Source organism: Pezoporus occidentalis, unplaced genomic scaffold, assembly GCF_034315485.1.
Source record: "Pezoporus occidentalis ecotype Australia unplaced genomic scaffold, CSIRO_AGI_Poc_V1 ctg35, whole genome shotgun sequence".
Lineage (NCBI taxonomy): Eukaryota > Metazoa > Chordata > Aves > Psittaciformes > Psittacidae > Pezoporus > Pezoporus occidentalis.
The window spans coordinates 1,485,918-1,510,040 of NW_026915483.1; the positions used below are offsets into that span (position 1 = coordinate 1,485,918).

The 24,123-nt window shown below is 39.5% G+C and overlaps 1 protein-coding gene and 1 long non-coding RNA gene across 3 annotated transcripts in view; both read left to right on the plus strand.

The window, feature by feature from the left end:
* Positions 1-2,003: 2,003 nt before the first annotated feature.
* LOC134169651 (uncharacterized) lies at positions 2,004-5,455 on the plus strand. Its single transcript, XR_009966972.1, has 3 exons — positions 2,004-2,119; positions 2,470-2,567; positions 4,937-5,455. It is a non-coding gene; the product is annotated as an uncharacterized LOC134169651 (long non-coding RNA).
* Positions 5,456-9,503: 4,048 nt separating this feature from the next.
* CEP15 (centrosomal protein 15) overlaps positions 9,504-24,123 on the plus strand; it is a 28,808-nt gene continuing 14,188 nt past the window's right edge. Inside the window, exons 1-5 of one of the 2 annotated variants that reach the window (XM_062630219.1) lie at positions 9,504-9,666; positions 11,102-11,183; positions 11,898-12,021; positions 16,702-16,776; positions 19,449-23,470. In XM_062630219.1, the coding sequence (XP_062486203.1) occupies positions 11,131-11,183; positions 11,898-12,021; positions 16,702-16,776; positions 19,449-19,589 (393 nt within the window). In that variant the 5' untranslated portion in view covers positions 9,504-9,666; positions 11,102-11,130 and the 3' untranslated portion in view covers positions 19,590-23,470. Of the gene's footprint in view, positions 9,667-11,101; positions 11,184-11,897; positions 12,022-16,701; positions 16,777-19,448; positions 23,471-24,123 lie in introns of those variants that run through there. The other variant, XM_062630218.1, reaches the window with a different exon arrangement.

Below are 24,123 nucleotides of genomic sequence, written 5' to 3' on the forward strand. Positions count from 1 at the left end.
CAAAAACAAAAACAAAAACAAAAAAAAACAAACCCCTCAATTTTCTTTCATAATGAATTCCTGTAGTTTTTTTCAGCTGGTCTCCAATTATAAATGAATGTTACTCCTAATTCTATGATGTATCTACAGGGGTACAGGCAGACGTCCCCCAGAAACAACTCCTCCAGCGTCCAAAAGTGCTTGATAAATAAAACCCAGGTTACATTGAAAGTGATCTTCTACTGACAGGGATGACATTTGTGGGAGGTACTTTCAGCACCTTGCAGTGATGTACCTTGCTATCTACAGCTCATTAGGAAGGATTTAGGCCATGGATCTCAACAATGCTTTCATGATCTTTCTCACAGGTAACACCCATGGACTCTCAGACATGAACAGAGACTATTAACCATTTCTTTACTTGGTTATGAGTCTTCTAGTGTGGAGACAATGTGTTTATAACAGTCTAAGACATTTCAAAGTATATAAAAGTTATAGACTACATTTTCTAATAGAACTGGGAAAGTATAATTTTAATCAGTTCTGTTTGATTATTCCAGTTGGCACAATGTCTAAAAAAGTATCACAAATTATTCTGAGAAATTAGCCAATTACAAAGAGCCATTTCCAGGGAGGAAATTTAGGGCATCTTACTAAAGGCGTGATTTATACAGCAGTCCATATTTTAGCAGCATATCGTTTGATCACTTATATAAACTGGTTTCATTTCACTTGCTTTAAATACAGGAAAATTGTAAGTAGATAATCAGCTCTATGAATAACAGAACCAAGGAGCCTGGTTTCCTATGGATTTGAGGTGGTAGGAAAACCTCCTACATGGACCCTGTGACATCCTGCAAGTGGTAAGCAATCCTTATACCCTTTCTTTTTCTCTGACTAGTTATCTGCTCTCACAAAATTTCATAACTGCAATGTCTTTGGGACTAGTAATTTGGTGTTGAATTTGGCTGCAACTGGTCAACTTCTAATGTTACTGATAAAAGAGACGTGAAATGTGTGTGCATGCATGTGTGCACAGCTACAGACACACAAAGCATGACTGCATAACTGTAATTAAATTAGGAAAACATGCTCTTTAAAAACAGGTATAAACTGCTGTTTATATCTACAGATTTTGCCTGTTGTCCATGTTAAGGAACTGAAGAGCTAAACATCAACTGATATCCTTCTGTGATATGGTTTAATGAAGAAAATAAAAGATAATCCCTAAGGAAAGTAATTTTCTCATTCCTTGGAATGTATTTAGTTTCTCATATTTCTTACTGAACTTAACTTACTGCTTCAGCTTTCCAAAGAAAACCTCCTTTACTACATTATTGCTAAGCTGAAACATAAATGACAGAAAACCAAGCGCTGACCCTTTTCACGTCAATGACAGCAATGACATTTTTACCCACTTATTTTAAAGCCTGGAGTCCATAACTCTGATCACAAATACAGCCCTGTTCAGTAAAGCCTAAGACACTCAACTGGGTAAGAAAATCCCAGACTGTTGTTAGAACTTGCTGTTATTTTAATATTTTAAACTGACAGCATTTGAAAACCAACATGAAAGCTAAAATACAAATTCACCTGCCTTTCTGTGCCTTAGGCTATGTAATAGGTTCACACAAACAGCCATTAAATAATGTCATGTAGGACTTTGTAATGTAAAGCTCATAGGGAGATCACAGCAAATAGAAGTTTACATTAGGAAGCCTAACAGACACATCTTTACAACACAGAGGTATTTTGTTAGGAATATTCTCCTTCCAAGGCCTGAATGCTGTAGCAATACTCTGCACACCTCCATAGCATTAGTGTCAACTGCAAGCAGGCTGGCTCAGCAGGCAAAACTAAGCAGACTGCACAAGTTCTGCATTACATGGTTTATTACTGCTTTTCCCTCTGCAATACTGTTCATAGCCAGTGGCACAGAGCAGTAGGTGACTTGGAGTTTTCTCTCAGAGACAACTACCAGCTGATTGCAATACTGATGCTGGTAGTGTGATTCTGGAATTTCACCAGCACTGTTCACAGAACACGGCTGCTGTGGAAGACTTGCTATTGGAAAGGCTCTGCAAGCCAGGCGTCACGCAGAAAGCCATGTCTCAAGACTCCCAGCCACAAACTGATGAAGGTCTGTGTCAAAATGAATCCCTTTTCTTGCTCTTTCTCCCCCTCCATCCTAAGAGGCTGTCCTGCAAGTTCACTTGTCTGATGTTTCAGCACTTTCCTCAAGCTTCTGTGTTCAAGAGGTTTCTTCATTCTGTGATTAAATCCGTTTGTCCTTCTGCTAGCCCCAGCTTTTTGCTTAGAAAGCGTTTTTTTTCTCTCATGTTAACTCGTGTTAGTAGAAAACAGATACTCTTGCTTTTCCTTTGATAAATAAGACAAACATTTTAATCTCTTCTCAGAAAACAAGCTTGCTTCACTATCATGATCATGCTAAAAGCTTTTCCTATACTTCTTCCTTTTTCCTTAACTCAGGTGACCAGAAACACACCATAACCATCGCAGCTGGTCAAAGATCCTGTAACAGGCCTGCAAGGAGCTCAACTGAGCAATTCCCCCAGAAGCAAAGAGGGGTGAGATAGTCCATCTTTTCCTCCATTTGCTGATTATGAGTAGACCGGAAAATGGGGTTTAAATTGAAGTATGAAGAATTGAAGTATGTGCTGTAATTTGGGATTACTGTAGATTATTCATGTCCCTTGGAAGTGTTCAGTAACCACACTTTTATATTACTTAAATAACCCCTGTCTCGCTCTGCTTCCCATTCATCCATACAAAGCAAATATGATACATTGCTATTTATTCTTTACATAGCGTTACGAAGCAAAGTTGATTCATTTTATGACAGAGGTCTTGAGATATTTAGATTCTGTTTGCTTTTCTCAGATTTATGTGATCATGCTGCTTGCTTCTCTGCTTTTAGTACTGTTATTAATGTTCCAAAGGTTTGGTTACATTCCGGTTACATTCATTTATTCAAACTTTAAGAAATGTCCTGAAGAGAATTATTTATCAAAACAATAGTTTGTGTTCCCACAAAATGTAACTGCTCTCCTAAAAAAATCCAGAACAAAACCACAAGAAAATCAAACCAACAACCAAATTTCATAGAAGAAAAATAGAGGAAAGAGATTAGGCAAAGGAAGATATTTGCACTTCTTGCCATAATGTCATTTCTGCTTACCTAACAAGATGCCGTTAGACTATTTTTTTAGCAGTGCTAAGGCCACCACTCAAAATCATTTAAATTGTAGTTCTAAGCACTCAGCTACTCTGAAAATCAGGCCCTAAATGGGTCAAGTTGGTCATTTCATGTGAATGAACGGTTAAGAAAACATTTGCTTTAAGCGAGTTGGCTCAGACTATGAACCCACCCTGGAAGAGACAGGAAGAGAACGTGGGGTTTTGACTGACTGATCAAATGACTTGCTTGTGCTATCACCAAGAAAGAGTTTAAAGAACGACTCTGAAAGGTTATTTTCACTGAATTGCTGAGTACATAAAATGTGTTGAAAGAAAGGGTGAAACTTCTTGAAAGGGTTTAGAAATGGTTATATTTATAACCTGTTGTGGTAGGATTTTCAAGTCCAGTGTTCAGTGAAGCTAGACTGACAAATTTATTACAGTTATAAGGCTGAGAAACCTATTAGAAGAAATACAATAGAAGGTACATTTTTTTTGTGAAGCTTTAATAGAAGCTGAAACAATTCCAACAAAAGACTAAATTTGGTAAGGGGGAAAAAGTCATTTATTAAATCTTTCTAAAAAGATTGAGTGACCTTTCTTTAAAAAGAATGGTCTTTTTTGTAAAAAATGAAAGACTCAACCTTTATAACAACAACCTAGTAAAAGGCTATATTAGCAACTGGCTTCTTTTGCAAGTTCAGTTATTTTTATTGTCAATAAATAGTGTTATGCAATAACAGAAGCACTGTTGCCTCTCTAATTTCTCTCAGGGATTGAAGAAATTCATAATAAAAGCATTCAAAATCTAAACTGGAATAAAAAAATAGAACACTCGGGTTTGTACTGCAAGAGCCAGAGGGAGAAACGATGGGCTGAGAATTCAGTTCATAAGGAAACTGTGCCAGAACTGTGAAGGTGGTGTGATTTCTTCTACCTCTGCTTACAGTAAAAGTCAAGCTATTAATATCAGGCATCTTGACAGTCACATAAATGCATATATTAAAATTCCAAGTAATTTTTTTCTTCTGTAGATGTATAATCATTACAGAGTAAGAGAAATTTAATGTAAGACCAGATGGCAATAGCATTACTTAGAGTGGATAAAAGTTAGAGACTGACTTGTATACCCAGTGTAAATGGACTAAGACTGAAGATGGTGCCTATCATCATCCCAGAGTAAGAGTGGACACAAAATTAAACAGTCCAGTCTGTTCAAAGCAGTGTGGGAAAGCGTTTGGAAGACTTTTTAAATGACTAGTACCTGCATGGGATTGGATTCACATGAACATTACCAGGCACTGGCTTGCTCCTCAGTAAGCTTGCTATGGTTTCAAACAGGAATCTCAGATCAGGCCAAAGCTGATGGGCATTCTGCCCAAGGGGTTGGAGAGATCAGTGTTGAGGAACTCAAATGAACCTCCGCTAGGGAGTGACAGGCAGAACCTGCGGTTGGTTTTGAAGCAGATGATCACACAGTGATCAGGTACGTAATTACAGGCAGTAATCTGAGGAAGCCAGCTTCAGAATGTTCCCTGCACAGCCTGCAGAGAAAGATACCTCTGGTCCCTCAGAGCACCTCCAAATGCTCAGCCTCAAGCCCTCCATCACTGTCAAGTATCTCCCTGCACTGACTAAGGAGGCAGCCTAGGAAAATAGGCTTTCTCATGTATAAATCATCTGATGTGACTCTCTCACTTAAGAACCAAAGGTGTATTCCTGTCCCTCTTGTTCACATGCATCCTCCTCTTGCTCTCAGGAGGAGTATGTTCTCACTGTGCAGCGGAAGACGGATGCAGTCTACGGAGGCAAGTGAAGTGCTGCTTGTTAGATCAAAGCTAAGCATCTCTGCTCGACATACTTCAAACAGGAACTGAGGATGGTGGTTCTCCAAGTGTTTGTTTTCATTGGGTTTCCTGTGTTCAGTTTAGGGAAAACAGACAACAGGAGTTGTTTGAAATAAAGCTGTAATTTACTATCCTAACATGCTGAGAAGCAATTAGATTCAAGCTAATTACTGTAAATAGTTTTTATAATTACTTGTAAAACATTCTACTACCTGTACTTCTGCTAAAGTCAGTCAAGGCCTGTAGTAGTATTTTTTTTCTAAGAGAAGGCTTAATGTTATTACTCAAGGGCCAAACTGTTTTCTTGAAATCTTCAAAAAGGAGTAGCTATGCTGTAGAAACTACTGCTGGAAAGCATCTGTTAGGGCATGCATCCCCTTCACAAGACTGTGTGTATCAGTAAACTGAAGAGTTGTCTAGGCTAGTTTATATTTCACAACTATCTCTACTACTACCTGGAAAGGCTGTTCCAGAACCTAAAAAGATCTATGTCAAAAGAAGAATCAAATAATTTTCAGCTGAATCCTGATTTTCTTAAGCTTTGTCCCACTATTCAGGTTTTTCTCTCTACTTGAAGCATACAGAAAACAATCTCTCCCTTATGTCCTTCTACCACAACCATTATTTTTTAGTTCAGCATTGGTCACTTTGGCCTGGCCCTTCACACTTTCACAGGCACACAAACCAGTTGGAGTTCCACCACCTCTGTGCCCTCACGGTCACAGCTGTAAGTTTTTTCCTCTTCCCACAGGTCTGCCAACTCTTGTTCTGAACTTGACCCAGTGGTCTCCAGTTTGGACAACTATTTCTGCACTGCTGATGGGTGCTCAAACAATCCTAGTCTGTTGTTTGGGTTTTGGTTCATCTGAAAAGGTCTCCTGATGTCTGGGGGCAATTCCAAGAAGAACTCATGGATAGTGCACAGTGGTTTATTTAAGCATACAGTAATGCATTGGCAACTTTCTTCAACAAAGGGTGACTTCCACACATGTACAAGTCTATCTCACACAAAATACACATCTTAGCTGTCAAATAACAAAATGCAAATACAGGAATGTGTTGTTGGGTTGTCCTACTATTTACGAGCTTCATCTTAGCTCTAATCTTACTACACAGAGACAATTAATTGTAATCCTGCACACAGAATGGCATGGGACCTGATGACCATGAGGTTAAGAGCAAATCTCTGTATACTGGAATGTGAGGGGGAAGAGGAACTAGAAGTCCATTTTTTCACATATTATTACCCTTCTCCTGCAGTGCAAGGGTATTTCCTTGCACACCTTTACCTTTTTAGCTTGTTATAGAGCAGCTTCACACAGGTCTTGTGCAGTTGATGACAGAAATGCTGCCAACCACTTCTGCAGTTGATAGAAAAGCCTGTCAGAAGCCAAGGTGATGGCCACAAGCTGCTCTGGTGGCATTCCACAGCTCTCAGACTGTCCTGTTGGCCTCGTATATCTTACCAATGGTATCACTTCAGGAATGTTTATGAACAGATAGACGTTGGACTTCCAAGTGGGTATTAAGCTTCTATAGCAATAGAGGTGTACCTCCAGAAGGTAAGAAGAAGAAACCAAAGCATTAGTAAAAAAACTAAAAATATATTTTTTTTTAAGAAGTGTTGAAGTGGTTTCATAGAAAAACCTCATTTCTTACTGTTTTCCCTTTGAAATACTCCTGGTTTAAAATCCAGATAGATACATAAAACCAGTCAATTTTTTCAAAACTGACATATGGCAAAAAGTGGTAGCAGTAAATAAAAGCACATAAAGCTAAATTGCACCGTTCTAAATGTTAGTAAAAATGACAAAATAAAATAGTAGCTATATAAACTGCGCACAGGTGTGTAACATATTACAAGCAAAAAACATAGCTCGCAATTATAAACCTACACTATTTATTTCACTTGTCTGTAATTACATTTTATACATGTTTGTTTAGTAATATCAATCCAAGACATCATTTTGAGGATATAATTAACTGCATGTTAGAACAGAATGTGTTTGATTGGTTTGTGTTCCACCAGAGAAAAGGCTTTGTTAGCTGTATTTAAGTGCCACCTAGTGTTACAATCCACCAACTTCGCCCAGAAAACCCTCTTCCTGAATTGCACGGTTAAGAAAAACCGAGGGCCACAATCTCAGTGCTAACAGGAAGTCCTTAATCCATGTTTAGGCATTCATGGAGTACCCAGTCTCACACATAACACTTCTGCTGCAGGCTGTGATCAAGCAACAGTGAGACCACGCCAGTGTTGAAGTGTACATTTGGTCATAGCAGCACAATTAGGCAGTAAATACAGCCCTCAGGCTCTCACTCACAGTTACCTAGTTTTTAAGATGTTTATACCAGTGATCCAACATGAAGATAGAAGTATCTAATGAAGACACAGTATCCAGGGGGAGAGAAGTGCTCTTTAGAAAGATAAGTTTTTTTCTGTAAGATGCAGTGTAACTGGAAACTGTCAGGGAGGAGACACAGACAACACACATATAACAACAGAGTATGCTGCCATTAGGTCCCAGTGCATTCAGATATGCAAGAGAATGTCTTAAACAGGGGAAGTTGAAGTTAGATATAATGAAGAAGTTCTTTACTGTAAGGGTGGTGAGGCACTGGAACAGGTTGCCCAGGGAAGCTGTGGATGCTCCATCACTGGCAGTGTTCAAGGCCAGGCTGGACAGAGCCTTGGGTGACATGGTCTAGTGTGAGGTGTCCCTGCCCATGGCAGGGGGGCTGGAACCAGATGATCTTATGGTCCTTTCCAAACTATTCCATGATTCCCCATGTAAGTGCCTTCTATCTATAAATGTCTTTCCATAATGACCCTCACTGACTTCACGTGCAGATACAAGGAGCCACCTATCCAAAGCGGCCTGCTGCTGAGGAGTTCTGGCTGTTGCTAGCAGTCTTTCAACAAAAATAAGTTGTTTAAAGCTTATATTCTTGACAGCTTCAGAACTGATTTGGTTGGGTTGCTCTTCTAATGAAAAAAAAAAGAACAATACTGAAAAAAACGATGCAGCGCTTATAGCTCATTAGCTATGAGTGTTTCATGCACTGTCAAATAAAGCGGTAATTAAGGAATGATGGTCTCCATCCTGTCTCTGTTTCAGCAACACTGAACAATTGATAGTATCTGTAGCTTAACTAAAATGCTCTTTGCATTCTCCCTGCAAATGGCATATATAATGGTTTACATAAAGCAAACTTCCATTTGTCTCTATTCTGTCTGAAATTCATTAACTACTACACGAAAGAAGGATCACTGCTATTACAGAGAACTGGTGCAGCTCAAAGTAGGATATGCAAAACACTTAGGCTTCCCATTGAATTTAGCAAGACAGTAACCATTAGGTTTTCACACCATTAGGAAGGAGGACTGGCTCCTACTTCATTTATTGGAAAGTCCTGTCTTTAAATCACAGTGGTAAAAAATCAAAATAGGATTTTAAGTACTATTTAACCTGACTGCTGCAATAAGCAGAGGTAAGCTGACAAGTACATCAAAGAACTTCAATTACATGTCAAGGGGATTAATATGAGTTTGTTACAGAAATATAAAATCAGAGAATGGCAAAACAAGAGAGAGAAAATAAAGAGCTGAAGAATCACAAGCAAAATCTTGTTGTGTTAAGAAAGGCTCATGATGAAGCATCTTAAACACAAGGATCAGAGAAGGTGTAGAAGGGAAACAGGGAAAACAAGCTTTCAGAGCAACCTTTAGAAATCACCTGCAGCTGCAAATGGGTGTAAATCAGACAACAATGATGACAATTAAGAAAAATTAACTTTCAGCTGTTATTTACTTAGAAATGTTTGGTTTATGTTTTCTGTGAAGTACACACAGAAAAAGTGGATCGATTGTGCCTTTTTTCAGTGCATTTTGATGAAAGTTTGACTGTAAAGGGTTCGAGTCAGCCTCTAACTCTTCAGTTTAGAGGCTTGGAACAAATTCTGCTCTTCAATACACAGAGGACAGGATCACACCATAGCGTTTGGAAGCGTCGTGGAGAATCTGCCTGGCATTCACAGCAAGCTTTCCGTGCCAAAACCATAACGTTGCGCCTTGTCCGACAAAGCAACAATAGGCTTCAATGCGCCTCCACGTCCCTAGAGAACATGAACAGAACGGGAGGAGCAGATTCTGCAAAAGGCAGTGCTACCCCCTCAGCCCTTTGGAGTGGGTTCACCCCGCGCATCTGGGCTGCAAAGTTGGTCCAGAGTACTGCCAATGTCCCGTGCGTGTGCGACCGCGCGATCACGGCGGAACAACACTCAAAGCGCTGCCAATCGCCGACGGCTCCCGTCCCATTCGGCCCGGCCCGGCACCGACGCCGCCGTGGCAACCCCTCACCCCTAACGCTCGCTGTCCCAGCCACGGCTCCGCAGCCCCCAGCAATGATTGGTCCCTGCCTCCTCCGCTCCTCCAATCACAGTGCAGAAGGCGGATCCTGACCTCGCTTGATTCTGCCTACTCGGACGCAACGGGGCCAATCAGCGCCTACACCTAGGCTCCACCTTTCCGGCCGTCTCCATGGCAGCGGGCTTCGGGGAGGAGGGGTGTGGGGAAGGTTTAAGGCGGTGCGGAGGCCATGGTGGGTGGTGGTTTTCCTTTTTGAAGCCGGCGAGGCTAAAGGTAAACCGTGTCTTCGGATTTATTTATTTAATTAATTAATTTCTCTTGCCTGACTTCTCCTCCCTCCGTCCTACAGGATGGTACATTCCGGTGGACTCATAGGTTGGCCTCTCCCCCCCCCTTCCTCCCAATGGTAGGGCTAAGGGCGGCTCCTGCGTGCCCCGTTGGGTCCGCTGGCCTGAAGCGGGAGCGTCCGTCGCGGCCCTCGATGCCTTCTGAGGGGGCCGGGGCCCTGCCCGGCTTGCTCACGCCTTGGGCCGCCGCGTGTGAGGTGCCCGCGCTGTGGGCGGAGGATGCTCAGCTGCCTGCTTGGTTACTGCTGCTGGGTGTAGGCTAGTCTCCCCTAAAGACAAGAAGTGGGTGCGGTTGTGCTCCCTGTGCGTTACTGTCTCCAGCTGCCACTAAAGGTGTTACCTGAAGAGTGGAAAATGGCGCCTGGGCTAGCAAAGGGCATGAAGTTCCCCAGCTGAGGGAAGGAGCGTGGAGGGAATGTGCTGCTTGCTAGGCGAGGGGAAGCATTAGTAATGGGCTAGTTGCATGGAAGTGCGCTTTAGACCATGGCAAAACATAAATCGCTAGAAAATGGCTCTGTTGAGGTGCACGTGTGAATAACTTGCTTCAACGTTACATGTGAATGTCTTAACACAGCATGGCTTTTCCTAATTTTCTCCTATCTAAGGGATCTATAAATTCTTCCACCCTTCAACATTGCTAGTGTGTGATGAGTTCTTTCATCACTAAACACAACAGCAATGCAGTCATCTCTGAGGTGGCCATAAAACACTAAGCCTTCTGGAAAGTGCTGTAGGATCTCAGTTCGTGTGCAGAGGGCAGCTGAGCTCCTTCATAGCTCAATAAACCCCACAATATGATGTAAGCAATTTCAGATGTGTTACAGTACTGGAGAGCTGAGCTCAAGAGTTTTCACTTAATTTTTCAAACACTCAAAACCAAAAGTCACTTAGGAGATTAAAGTTATTTACTTCCATTGTGCCTGTACATAAGCACTATGAACTGTGTCTGTGAGAGATAGTTATAAACGATATTTACAGGTATAACTGTGTTTGGAGTAATGCGACAAAAGCTAGGAATCACTAATGCAAGCAGTAATACGCAAATTACACAGCACATAGTTTAAGTGCATGGATGTAAGTGTCTGAAACTTGAGAAAGCTTAATGCTAAAGTATGACTCAAGTCATATTTCAGTTCTCATGAATTATTAGAATACAGTAAAATACTAAAACATACTGTAAACATTGGTAGCATGCATGTATTCAAATCAATGTAGCCATGTCTTGTGGCAGGTTTTTGTGTAGATAGGTGATACATAAATATTGTGTGCAGCTTTATAACATGGAATTGTTTAATATTGAAACGTGTATGTTCATGTATGCCTTTGGAAGATTTTAATTTCACTTGGTTTTGCTTTTATAGGGTGACAGATCTGGGGCAAATGACTGAAAATGTCATCCTATTTGGCTCAGGAGGTTCACCTTGCTAGAAGACATGAAGAGATGTAAGTAATTGCCTCACAGCAGTTTGTATTGTGGTCTTGGGAGACCTCCCTCACTGCGCTGACTGTCGTGTGAACAGTGAATCCAAGCTCCGCACAGAACACAGTGGTATTTCAACAAGCTGTTCGTGTTCCAGGAGGTGGCACTCTTCCTTCGTGAACTGTTGAAATTAGCATACTTGCCTTTAAGGCTATTTAGATTGATGAGGTGTTTGACTCCCAGTGGTGGTACTGGTTTAAGATCTCCATAGTTAACCTCCTGTCATCATTAAATTCCTGTTTGGGGAAGGTAATTGGATTCTGTCACTCTATGCCTCAGTTATAGAACTGCTTCTTTGTTGCCCTGTAAACTCAGATAGGGAAGCAAATACAGTAATGATTCAGAAAAATCTGCTTTTCTTGTAACAAATAGTACTTGCCAATGAGCAAGAGTAGTACTGATCAGCTCACCCCAACCCACCCCGTCTTTCCTGTTCTGGGAGTTTCAGTGCTTCTAAGCACCTTTAGCATATGAGGACTGCTGGTTGCAACTTTATAGCTTCATACAAGCACAGCAGGTGATGCCTGCCTTGTACCTTTTCCCTCCCCCAGCACACCCACCCTACAGCTGGCTTAATTAGCCCCATAGTTTAGAGAAAACTGGGTAAGGTAAAAAGGTTATTTTCTAGCTCCTGAGCAAAATGTTCTACCCACTTAGCAAAATGTTTTCCTTTGTAGACTGTCTCAGAGATCAGAACTGCTACAGCAGATGGAGACTTATCTAGGAGACAAAAAGACTAAAAAGACGTGGCAAACTCAAGCAGCTGATGCAGCTCATAAAAGGAATGCAGCACTTTTAAATGTAAGTTTCTGCAACTACCAGGAACCGCATTGAAATGTCATGGTTATGTAGCTTAGAGGATTAAAAAAAGTGTTTGCTCTATAGTTATCAGTTGAATTCTCCTATATACAGTTCCCTCTTCTGGAACTTGACCAAAAGTATTAAATGACAAGTCTTTATTATCTGATGGCATCACTACATATTTCCTGTGCCCTTCTTATATGAGCCTTGTGGTGGCAGCTGCTACTGTCTTCTTTTGGTTTTTTTTAAGTACATGTAGGGATGCAACACATGCTATTACATGTCTGCCTAGGAGAACCTAAAGAGTCTGACAAGACTCACAGTACCTCTACACTTTGATTCAAGATGCAGGGTTGTGTTTTGAAACAGAGGCTGACCAGCCTATAATGCTTCTAGTCCAGGATAAGAACTAAACTCCCATTATGGTTGTGTGGAGTTGTGACAGAAGTTCTCAGGTGGAGAGTGACTTCAAGAATCTTACTTGGAAGTCTGTAAAAGCAGTGTTTGGTGTTTGTGGCTCTGCCTAGTGATGATGCCGTTAATAGTGTTAATAGCTGTTCTACATACATGTTGTCGTATTTAGGTAAGATTTTCCTGTTTCAGCAGACATTTGGGTAATTAAAAAGATGTAGGTTTGATGGCAGGGACTGAAATGATAAAAACTCTTCTGGAGCCCCTAGCTTAGGCATCTGAGTTTGAAGAGATTGCAATTGACCACTGATGTGACTATACATTTGACAAATGTTTGTGTGTTGTTGAGGAAATAGCAAAAAACCATTTTCTTTGAACTCTGAACTTTGAATTTACTAAGGCTCATATTGCATGTGTTGTGTTCGTTGAAACAGTAAGTTTTACTCTAGGAAATTACAAGATTAATTTGTGTCATGAAAAATTTTTGTTTCTTCATACAAAGCCTGGTTAAGACTTAAAATGTTCACATTTTGGGTGGGTAAAATTCTATTGCGCACCTTCTTGGTATTTAAATGGAAGTTACATTTAGGGAGTGGTAGACACAGCAGATCAGGAATGCCTTCAACTCTTCTGTGACAAGGAACTTGGACTCTGGTGCTTTTTGGGTGGGGGCAATCAAACCCTCTGTACTGGGTACAAATGAGAGTAGGTGCTTCCATGGGAGGCTGGGGAGCAGTGGATATGGTTTATTTTTCTCCATAGTTCATAGCATCACAGAATGGTTTGGATTGGAAAGGACCTTAAAATCATCTAGTTCCAGCCTCCTGCTGTGAGCATTGATCCAGCCATTGTGTCTCCCATTTTCCATATGCATTTTATAAGAGATTTTTACTTCATAAATACAGATTTTTGTAAATTATTTGTGTTCTATAAATGTGTTCTCAGTTTACAGATCCAGGCAAACATAATAAATGCAGGTTATATTTCTGCATGCTGAAAGCTTGTTGTATTGGAAATGTTAACAATAGCTCAGCCATATACAGAGTGTAAATATTTCTGCAGTTAAACAGATATTTGCCATCTTCTGTCACATCCTCAAAATTGTTCCTTTCAAGTGTCAAAAATGTTGGTGTTTGTAGGGAAAAAAGGCAAAAACATATGTATCAAAACAAATTCTGTTGCAGGATAAAGAAGCATAAATCAGTTGAAATCTATTAATTTTATACTAGTTTTATCAGGCATACACTCCTGCAGATGCTTTCTGATAACAGAAGAAAACGGGGGGGGGGCGGGGGGGGGAGGGGTAAGCTATGCAGAATAATATATGAGAAGCTTGAAAACAAGACTGATTAATGTGCCAGCTTCAGAATATTGTTCCTGATACCAGGCACTGTACATTTCACAGTTACCATGTGGAGAGTTGTTGATTTGGCCTACTCAAAAATACATGGACATGACGAAGTGTTATTTTTTTATTTGCATTTCTGTTTTTCTGCATGTAAGCAAAATCAGTTGTTTTCAGGATGCAATCATAGCAAAAAGGCATTTTTCTTTCTCTGTGCTGCTTGATATTTATGCACAGGGAAGCATTTTGCAATTAGTTTATTTTTTAATCAGTAGAAGGCAGGGAACTAAGCATTATTTTAATTGAAATTTTTACATTATAAGCACTTGTTTGGCACTTGAGCAGAATTGTAAGGGTATTTTCCTTTATGTCTTTTGAGGGAGACTGCAGATGAGGGAAATCTGGTACTTGTATAATGTTGTAATAAAAGCAGAAATCAGACTAGTATTTGCCATCTTATTCATGACATTTGTAAGATTTCTTGTGTTTAGAAATATGTATTACTGTGCAACAGCTTATAACATGAAATAGCAAATAAAGAATATGCTATGTACTAATTAGTTTTAGGAAGGTAATTTAGACCAAATTTGCTTTCCTTCACAGGCATGTAATTGTAGAATTATTGAAGTGGGAACCTGCCAGACTGATATCAATATAAGTGACAGCTGAATTTGGTCCCCTAAAAGTGATGCATGTGTCATGCGTTCCATTTTACCTCTGGGGAAGGGGCTTGAATTGTTTGTGTTCCAGCCCTTGTGGTTTTAAGGGAAGCACTGCAAGATGCTCTCTTTTTTCAGTTCTGTGACATATTTGATTTGTGGGTGTTTTTTCCACAGTGTTTTTACACTGCTGATGTATTTAGTTTTATATTTATGATGAGGATTTATTTTTCCTAAAAAGCTAACTAGTTGCATAGACACACAAAAAGTGCCATCTAATCTTTTAGTAGTTCTAGTTATTTTCTAAAGCATACTACACCTTCCAGCAAAAATTTATTTCACTGTCTGTCATTAAATCAGTATTCTGAATGACAATAGACTGCACAGCATACAACTAGAGTGAGCAACAAAAAGACACATCCAATATCTGGGCTATGCCAAAGTGACCTTCTCTACTAAACATATACACACAACTGCCATCTTCTTTCTTGCCTAAAAGACACTCATTTCCTATCAGCATAAACATTCCAATGACTTTGTGGAGTATATAAAGAAATAATTATCTTGACTGATAGTCTTCCTTCCTGTGAACATTCCTACAGGAAATGAGAAACAAGGAAAATTCTGTGGAAGAGTATGAAGTGGACATAACTGGTTGATCCTTCTATTCAGTATGGTGATAACTTCTCTAGGCTCCATTTGAGCCGTACTGATAGGAGCTTCATTTGGTGCTATTAGTGGTGTATCTGTTCAAAGTACATGCAACGGAGAAATTCTTTTCTTAGGTTCCTGAAGACTGTGCTGGCCTCTGTTATTTTGGTACTGTGACTTCAAGTGGCTTCTATTTTTTGCTCATATTCTTCTTGTATGTCTATCCCGTTGTCTTTTCTCACCTGAAAAAGATCAGTCACTATTTCCAAATCTGAGCCTCAGTTCGCTCTTTCTCAGACATCCTTTAGCTTCCTACAAGGGTGTGGACTTTGGTGTAGAAAATGGAGAATAGTTTTGCGTGGTTTACGTTAGTAATTATATGCAAGAGAATACAGTCATGCTGTAACAGGAAATAAAGTAAGATGAACACTGTAATTTGAATTAACTGAGTGTGTATCAGTAAGTTGAACTTCAACTAAAATATAGCTGTTTTTTGCTTCTATTAATCATACTTTACCGAATTTGAGTCATATTTTTCAAACTAAGCTTGAGTCAAGCACTATTTGCTTATTGATGTATTCAGATTGGCCATTATTCAATACGAGTAATCATGTTTGGTCTCTCTTATGGATATGCTCCTCCAGAATCTCACTCTTCTTTTCAGCAGCAGTGGTGGTGAATATTTGGGAAGTCCCTTTGGGGAATTTCCTCTCTCATTTAGTTTTTCTGTTGTACTCTTCACACCCGCTCTCTGCTCCCAACTCTGCCATCTGCTATACTTTCTTTCCCCCTCCACTCTGTTCAGCTTTGGCTTCTTCACACCCCACTCCCACGTGCCTTTCTGTCTCTCTTCATCTGCCCACCACTCAATCTCTTCAATGTTTGGGTATGGAACTAAGCCCACAAGAATGGGTCAGAACTTTAAAGGGGGAGGGCGCTTAGTTCAGGGGGATGTTTTGATTTGTTTGTTGCTCTTGTTTTTTGGTTGTTTCTTCCTTTAAATTATTTAGGCCTTTGTGAATCCAGCACGTATCCACTGGCCAAGCAGAAACCCAAACACTGGGGTGGATTTTTTTGTAAGAAAGCTATGTGAGGTGCATTGTCATCCAAATTTGTCTGGTGAACAGCTTGCTGCAGCTCTACATTTTTGTGCACATGTTATGCATGCATATTAGCAAGTCATCTTTGTCTTAAGAAGTAAAGATCTTGCACATAATTTGCCTAGTTACTTTACAGTTACAGTAGCTAGAGCACATAGTTGAGGCTTCATGCAACACAGATAAAACCATTTTGTTCCTCTCAGAACAGAATTTAACTAACACTGTTTTACAGCAACGGTCTTCTGTAGTCATGAAATTTATTCTTATACCAAAAAAGGTACAGCAAACATATTTAGAAACTGTAGGATGTTGGTCTTGCAAGTTGGATTTCAGAACAGAAAGAGTAGAACTTCACTGTTAATATTCAAATGCTGTTTAGCTGTAATGGGTTTATTCAGTTCATTTAGATGTCTTTACGTGAGTTATTCATGTTTAAATGTCTTTATGTGAGTGTGGATTTTCCTTTTGAAATTACTAGTGTTTGTTTTTAAAATGTACTTTGCCTGTGTTTTAGGATATAGAAGCAGCAGAAAAAAAGCTGCAAGAAAGAGTGCATTTACATCCACATCCCAATACTGTTAAGTTAGAAGTAAGTCCTGGAATTCTGTCTTTTCATTTGCTGTTTACCAAATATTGTGCCTTCCCCCCCCCCCCCCCGAAGCATGTTTTTAAAGTGAAAATAATTGATTTTAAAATCCAATGACTGGTATAGCCAAAGGCCTGTGTACTGTGTAGCAAAGCTGAACCTAAATTCTAGGGCAAGGTCCCTAGATTCTGGAGCATTCTGGTGGAAATATTGAGCAGCTTTCAGATCTCTACGAACTTCTGTTTAAAAATGAAGTCAAATATAAAAATGAATATTGTGAATATCAGGAGTTTACTGTGTTTGTTATGTCAAAGTTACTTGGTTTGTTTTATATGGTCATCCTGTTTTCAGTTTGCCACAGATTGTCATCTTTACATTTTAGGGTCAAGAGTTTATCGGCATGAACAGGGACATTTTCACTTCTCAGAGTTATTTTATGGTTGTATGGAAAGTACTGCTACAGCAGGAGCACTCTATTTTTACTTCTCAACCTGTAGTTCCTAAAACATTTAAAGATAAAATTTTGAAAAGCAAGTTACTCTGAGCACCAGATATTATCCTGATACAGCATACTAAGTTCAGTTCCCTATTCTCAACACTGTTATCAGTATTATGCAGTGATGAATAAATGATGAGGCCAGAAACAGTGCAGGGAATAGGAATTGGAGCACAGCTCTTCCTCATATAAACTGAACATCTTAACCACAAGGCCACTGAATCAGATTCCCACTTGTGTTTTTTGCATCAGTGGTTTGTGGGTTCTTTATTTTATGGTGGCTTAGTTTCCACACACATAGTAACACAGAGGGTCCCACACTGATTTGAGTGCTAGGGCACTGTCAAAGGAGGGGAAAGGTACAGGTTTTAGCACTGTCAGCCTGTGAAGAGGGGTGGTTTGTACACTAGTTTCACACCTGCTGGGCAAGTGTTGTAATGCTTAGGCTATTACTTCAATGAGAGGCATCACTTCTTGTTCTGGTTACTGTTAAAAGTTTTTTGTCTGTCATTGCATTTTGTAAACAGCCTACTTGTATGATGGTGACAGGGTGCACACTGAGTGTGACCATTTAGTCAGGGTTTTCTTCATTTTTTTAGAGATTTTTAGGCAAAAGAATATACTTTTTACTAGATACTTGTACATATTCAATTATGCTAAGAAAGATGCCAAGGACCTAATATTGAACCTATTCAGAAGTAGTTTTAGACTCCTCTGGAGTCATTTGGATCAGTTTTGGACTGCTGCTTACTCTGGCCTGTGTTAGCTGTTAAACTTGTGGTGCGTAGAGCAACACCTGTGCAAACTGGAGAACACAGAGCAATTGCTCATGGTTGCAGAGATGTCTACACTCTGCAGCAGCGGTTGGATTTGAGAGAGAACAGAGTTACTATTTGAAGGAGAAGATCCTATTTCAGCCTCTTTTTATACTTCTACAGAAGAGTGCTATAAATAATGGGAAAAGAAAACTTTCTTTCATGGTTTCAGATTTTTGTGCGTGCTTTGTTCCAAAACACTTCTGAGCATATTTCTCTCAGCCATATATGTGCCTGTATTAATATACTTTGAAAGTTATGGCTATAATGGATCCCCAGCTTGCTAAGTTGGAGTAGTTTTGTATGACAGCACATATGCTTGTCAAAAAAGATTCTTTGAGTAAATCTGTTGAAGAAAATATTTTTGTAAATCTGCAAGAGCCATAGTTATATCTGAGTTACATGTAAGGATCAAAATGAGTAGCCAGGAATCCAACACCTCTGCAGAGAGATGTTCTGTTCTGTGGTATGCTGCTTCTGCATTACATACTTAAGAAAAATGGCTCAATGCACCATAAACGTTTCCTACTACGAAGTTACTTTTTTCTGAATGGACATCAGTGTCTAAAATTACTCACATTGGTGGATGAAGTGTTGGCTTGATACAGTTCTTTGTTCACATTATTCCATAGAAAAATATACATGGCACTTAAATTTTTTTTCAAAATCCTACAGAATTATCCTTAGGATGCTGACACAAAAATGATGAATGGTGTGTCCATTGCCTAGGTAAAAAAGTAGTTAAATCTATTACTCAGAGGCAGAGGATAATGCAGAGAAGGGGTGAGGTAGTCCATTGTGGTTTTCATAGACCACAGGATAAGTATGCAGGATTTTTTATTGTCTTTTTTGTTTGTGATGCAAGTACTGGAGCCAATTACTTCATCAAGTGATTTATCACATCAAAAATTTTACTCAAATATTGTGAACCACATCACAACAGCTTTTCTAGGATAACCAGTTTACATAGCACTTTGTTTCTAACATTAAACAACTTTTTCCCACTTCAAAAATTAGATTCCACTAACATGCATACTTAAATGTAAAAGCTGCTTTTGGAAAAGTTAATAATCACGGAAAATACTTTGTTAAAGGTACTGTGGGGGTTTGAACTGATCTGTTGCTTACCACAAGAGGGCACATTCAGTCACTTCACAGTTCATGCTGCAGAATGAAATCTTTCCAGGCTGATATGTTCTATCATACAAGACATTTGCAATTTCATGTGTAAGTATGTTGTTCTTTTCTGAATTGGTTCCCTCAGAAAGCAAGATTTACTAATGCACTGCATATCTGTATTGGTTTTGAAACAGGCTGACACAGATTTTGACATGAAGTTTATTTTTTTCTTCTGTCTTTCTCAGACTCTCTATTGGGCATCAGTAAAAGAATCTCTTCCCAAGTGGGAAGAGTTTCTTTTAGGAAGAGCAGAAGTTCCTATTGGTTTTAAGAAAATGAAAACTGCAAAACAGAACATAAGCTACCCAGAAGATTCACAAAAATAAACACTCTAGTTTCATTTCGCTTTGCAATTTATGGCTTAAGCAGACAAGATCATCCAGATCAGGCAACAGGATATCATGTAATGTAAATCATTGAAATGAAAATGAACTCTATTGGGTAATTTGCTTCCATTGCCACGTTTTGTACACTTTATGCTGTATTAGAGCAGCAATCCTCAAAGGGGCCTTTAGGATCAAAAGTGAGAAACGCTGGTGTATAGAAACCCACCAAAGCAATTGCTTTTTCGGTATGAGAAGAGTTTTAGGTTATTTTTAATCCTCTGCTTCTACATATAAGTGTGACAAGTAAAGACAGATTCATGCATTCTCTTTCTTCACTGCAGTTATCTGTGCTGTATGCCTCTTTGTGCATGAAGGAGAGAGAGGGAATTTACGTTTAACAGGAAAGGTGGGCTGTTTGCATCAAAGAAGCCTTGCTGTAGCACCAGGAGTCTGTGTGAAAACCTTCAGCAGAGCAGTTGTAGAAGGAGCACCTTGAATTTCCGCATCTTGTTTTCCCTGATTTTTGTCATTGCCACTTTCATCACTCCTACACCTCACTCCAGTCACCACTGCTGCTTTTCCCAACCTCCTGCTGCCTGCTTTGTGTTTCCTGTCTGATGGCTGGGTACAGACAAGAGGAAGTAAACAGATCTCTAGGGGTTTCTGCTACTTCTTGGCTGCTCTTGATGCTGTTTTCTTCCTGTTGATGTAAGCTACAAGTGAGAACTTTTGCTTAGGCATGAAAAGTTTGGAAGAAGCAAACTGAAAGGTAGCTGGCAGTGGCTGTAGAAGAAGCTGAGGAGATAATAGTTTAATTTTCAACCATTGAACAGCTCCTCAGCTCACTCCTGCAGAGGTGCAGTGTGAGTGAGTTTTGACTGTGCAGTGGACTTAACTTGGTATGAAAGTTTAATTGCTCCAGTGCAGTGCTCTTTGAAGTATCAGTTCAGTGGAAGATCCCTCCACATGTGGGACTTGGCCTGCAGAAATTTAATCCTTTCTCAGCAAAGGAAGCTTAGAAAAAGAAAAATCTTTAATTTTTTTATTTTTTTTTTAAGAACCTGGACTTGAGTAAATATATTGTTAAAATTTAATCTCATGCAACAACATCCACCCCCAACCTGAAAGTAGGAGAGAAAAAAATCTGCCAGTGTTTGAGGATATGAAGATGTAATCATTGCAGATTTTGCTAGGCTACCAGTGAGCTGCTTTGTACAGCTCCATGATCCATACAGATAAAACTTACTTTTAAAAATTACATCTCTATGTAGCATAAAGAATCACTGACACAGTAAAGTCAGAATTTCAGCTGTGACATATAATCGTAGTATGTTTTCGATGGTAATATTAAGGGTTCACTTAAAACTTTTACTATTGAAGTGTCCATTAAAGTGGTGAGTTTTTGCAGAAACTGCCATCTTAGAATTCTCCTGTTGAGTGGGTGTTGGTGTTTGTAACAATAACGTTGTTTTCATAATATGTGATGGCAGATTAGCACGCTTCTCTGCAGTGTTGTTAACAGTTGTAATTAAGGAATAAACAGTAAAGGGTGTCAGTCCGATGACAATTTCATCTATAGTGTCACAATACAAAATGTCACAAAATATTAGAACTGTTATATAACTACAAAAATATCAAATTAGGCTTTCATCTTACAAGCAGAGAAGTTAGAAAAAAACAAAACCTGGCATAGAGACCGTTGCAATTTTATACCTACTCAGTGTTCTGTCACAGAGACAACTTGGTAATACTGTCTTCTGTAACATCACAGTGTGGTTCTCAATCTGATTTAGCGGGAATGTCTATGGTTCTTAGAATTGCAGAGTTCACATGTAAAAAGCAAATAATTGGAAGTTATTTGCTTGAGCAGTTGAGCAGACAAGAAGGGAAAAGCTATTACACATGATGCCCAGAATGAGGGGATGGGTGTGCAGTTAGTTGCTAACAAAGACTAGGATTCATCCTGGTCTTTGCATCCAAAGAGAAATCACTTGAACTAAAGTCTGGCCCCATAATTACTTATACATGTGAATAATCTGGGTCTTTATCTCTTTGGACTCCACCTAAGTGTGGGGACACAATGCAGATGCTCACTATCTCCTGGCCCCTTTTGATTTCCCTGGAAGGACAGCGTGCACTATAGGGCTGACTTGGCTTCTGGGTGGCGAGTTTGTAGTGTGCTCTGACAGGCACCTGTGAGCAGTGTTTGTGTAGATTCCACGCTGCAGTTAGCTGCTCAGAGCATGTTTCTGATTATTTTGTTGTTACTGGGTAAAGAGATTAAGATGAAAATGGCATTAACTTCTTTTCCTGCAGCATAGCTTTAGAAGCAATTGGACAACAAGTACATGGAAAACTATATTGGAGCATGTCCAGAAAAGGCAAAAATGAAGACAGACATTTAAAGCAGGAGTGTGTATAGGTGACTGCTCTCAAGAGGTGAAGGCCTTCATGCTGGCCTAAGGTCTGGGATATTTATATACAAAAAGGCAACTGCACATGCCTGAAGCAGTGCAACAGTGTAGGGGCAGCGCAGCAGGGATGCTGAGGTGCAGGAGTGTGCATTACCTGGTTTGGCACAGACCATGGGGCAAGCAGTGGGAGGAAAGAGCTACACAGGATCCCTGTTCTACTTTGATCTGAGTGCAGTTTAATTGCTACATCTGAGCTAGCTTGCCACTTGCCTTTCTATAGAGACAAATTGAGAAAACAAATGTTAAATTGTGTTTTAAAAAAAAAACCAAACCCAACTTCCCCTAAACTGTTTGATACCAGTATGGTTTAGTATCAGCTTTAAATGAGATCTTGAATTTGTGGTATTCTTTACCACATCAAGGCTGTAACTTCTATACAGTTATGCCCTATCTTATTCCAAGCTTTTATATAAAACACAAAGTATACATTATATATGTTTTATCATATATATATGTATCTTGTGTCATTTTCTACACATCTTGGGTAAATATTGAGGTGGTTTTTCCCTTGGAAGATAGCCTCTTGCTCTACATTCTTTACTTCCTGCTTGCCCTTTTGAGTTAAAAATACATGTATATATAAGCTACAGTGGTCCTAAGAGCCTGTTGCTGCTTGTGCTTTTCTGGTGGGTGGGGAAAAGCAATTGAGAGAAGAGCGGTGAGGAAAACCAAAGGGTTTGTCTGCTTGTAAATTAATCTTTGGGTATCTTACAAGAAGAAATAATTAATCATCCCTTTTTAGGTTTATGCACAGATGAGTAACCACAGTACTAACCCAGGAGCACAGCCTGTTCACCCATCTTGTCACCTCTCCCATCACATTCCCAAGCTTTTTACTTTCTCAGTTATTCTGGCTGTGGGGGCAGTAGCAGAAGGCATGTTACTTTTCCCTCAGATGAGAGATATCTTACTCTGCAGAATCTTTCTCAAGCCTATTAATTTAATTTGAGAGTACATATGAAATAATAAGATGGTTTAGACACATGATATTTGACATTTACTATGGTAACCTCTTGTCTGCATTTATGAGGGGTCGTGTAGGGAGCTAGATTTTAGACTGTGCTTAAAGTTCTTCATTTCTCTCTTTTTCACATATAGCAGCTCAGGGATGTAGATGCTCAGTTTGAGCTTGTTGGTACTGGAAAAATTAGAAAACCAAATTTGAAATGGAATGTACTTTTAGAGGTTACATCTGAAAGAAAACATTATTTACTCCATAATGGTAATTTTCATAATATTTTAATAGTTGCGTTCAGATACAACGTGACCTTAAATATCACCCCAAATGCAAGCTGTTTTAACATATTTGTAATGCAGAAGTCTTCATTACTGTAATATTCTGTTTGCTCAAGGATTATAATCCATGAATATACTGTGTTACAGTCCAAATAAAGCTTTGATCCTATAGTCGCTGCCTCTTTGATTTCAGTATTATGTTACATGTGTGAGTTGGATGTAAATAAGTGCCTGCTGTAGCCAAGTGCATGGACAGTGATTAGGCCAGTGGTAAATACTTCGCTTAGGTATGGTGTTTGTTTTCCTCTGGTCTGAAATATTAATCTGCTGAGTGAAAATCAGAATCTCAGAAGTTGACTGCTGAAAAATCCAAATGTAATGAATTGCATTTGATTATTTGCACTTTTGCTATTGTTTCACAGTTACTGGGAGCTAAATCACTTCAGCTATGTGATTACTAGCAAGATATGGATAGAAATACTTAAACCTTTGACAAGGAGACAGGTGGAACAAAAAAACCCACAGTTCTTCAGTGCATCCTCCTGCTGTGTCAGGCTCTTTGTCTTTGCCATAAGTAATGTAATTTAATTTGGGAATTTGCTAGTCCCTTTAAACACAGCTGAAGCAGCTCATGAAGCTGCACCGCATTGTACCCGTTGTGTGCATAGTCCTTCAGTTGTATCTTTCTCATTGGAGTTTCTTTGCATGCAGATAGGGAGTATGCTCACTTCTTCCCGTAAGTTTTTATCGCTAGTGATGATGATCTTAAAAATAAACGTGTGGTGTTCTTTCTCCTTGCTCTCAGTCGTATCACCTACCAGAAA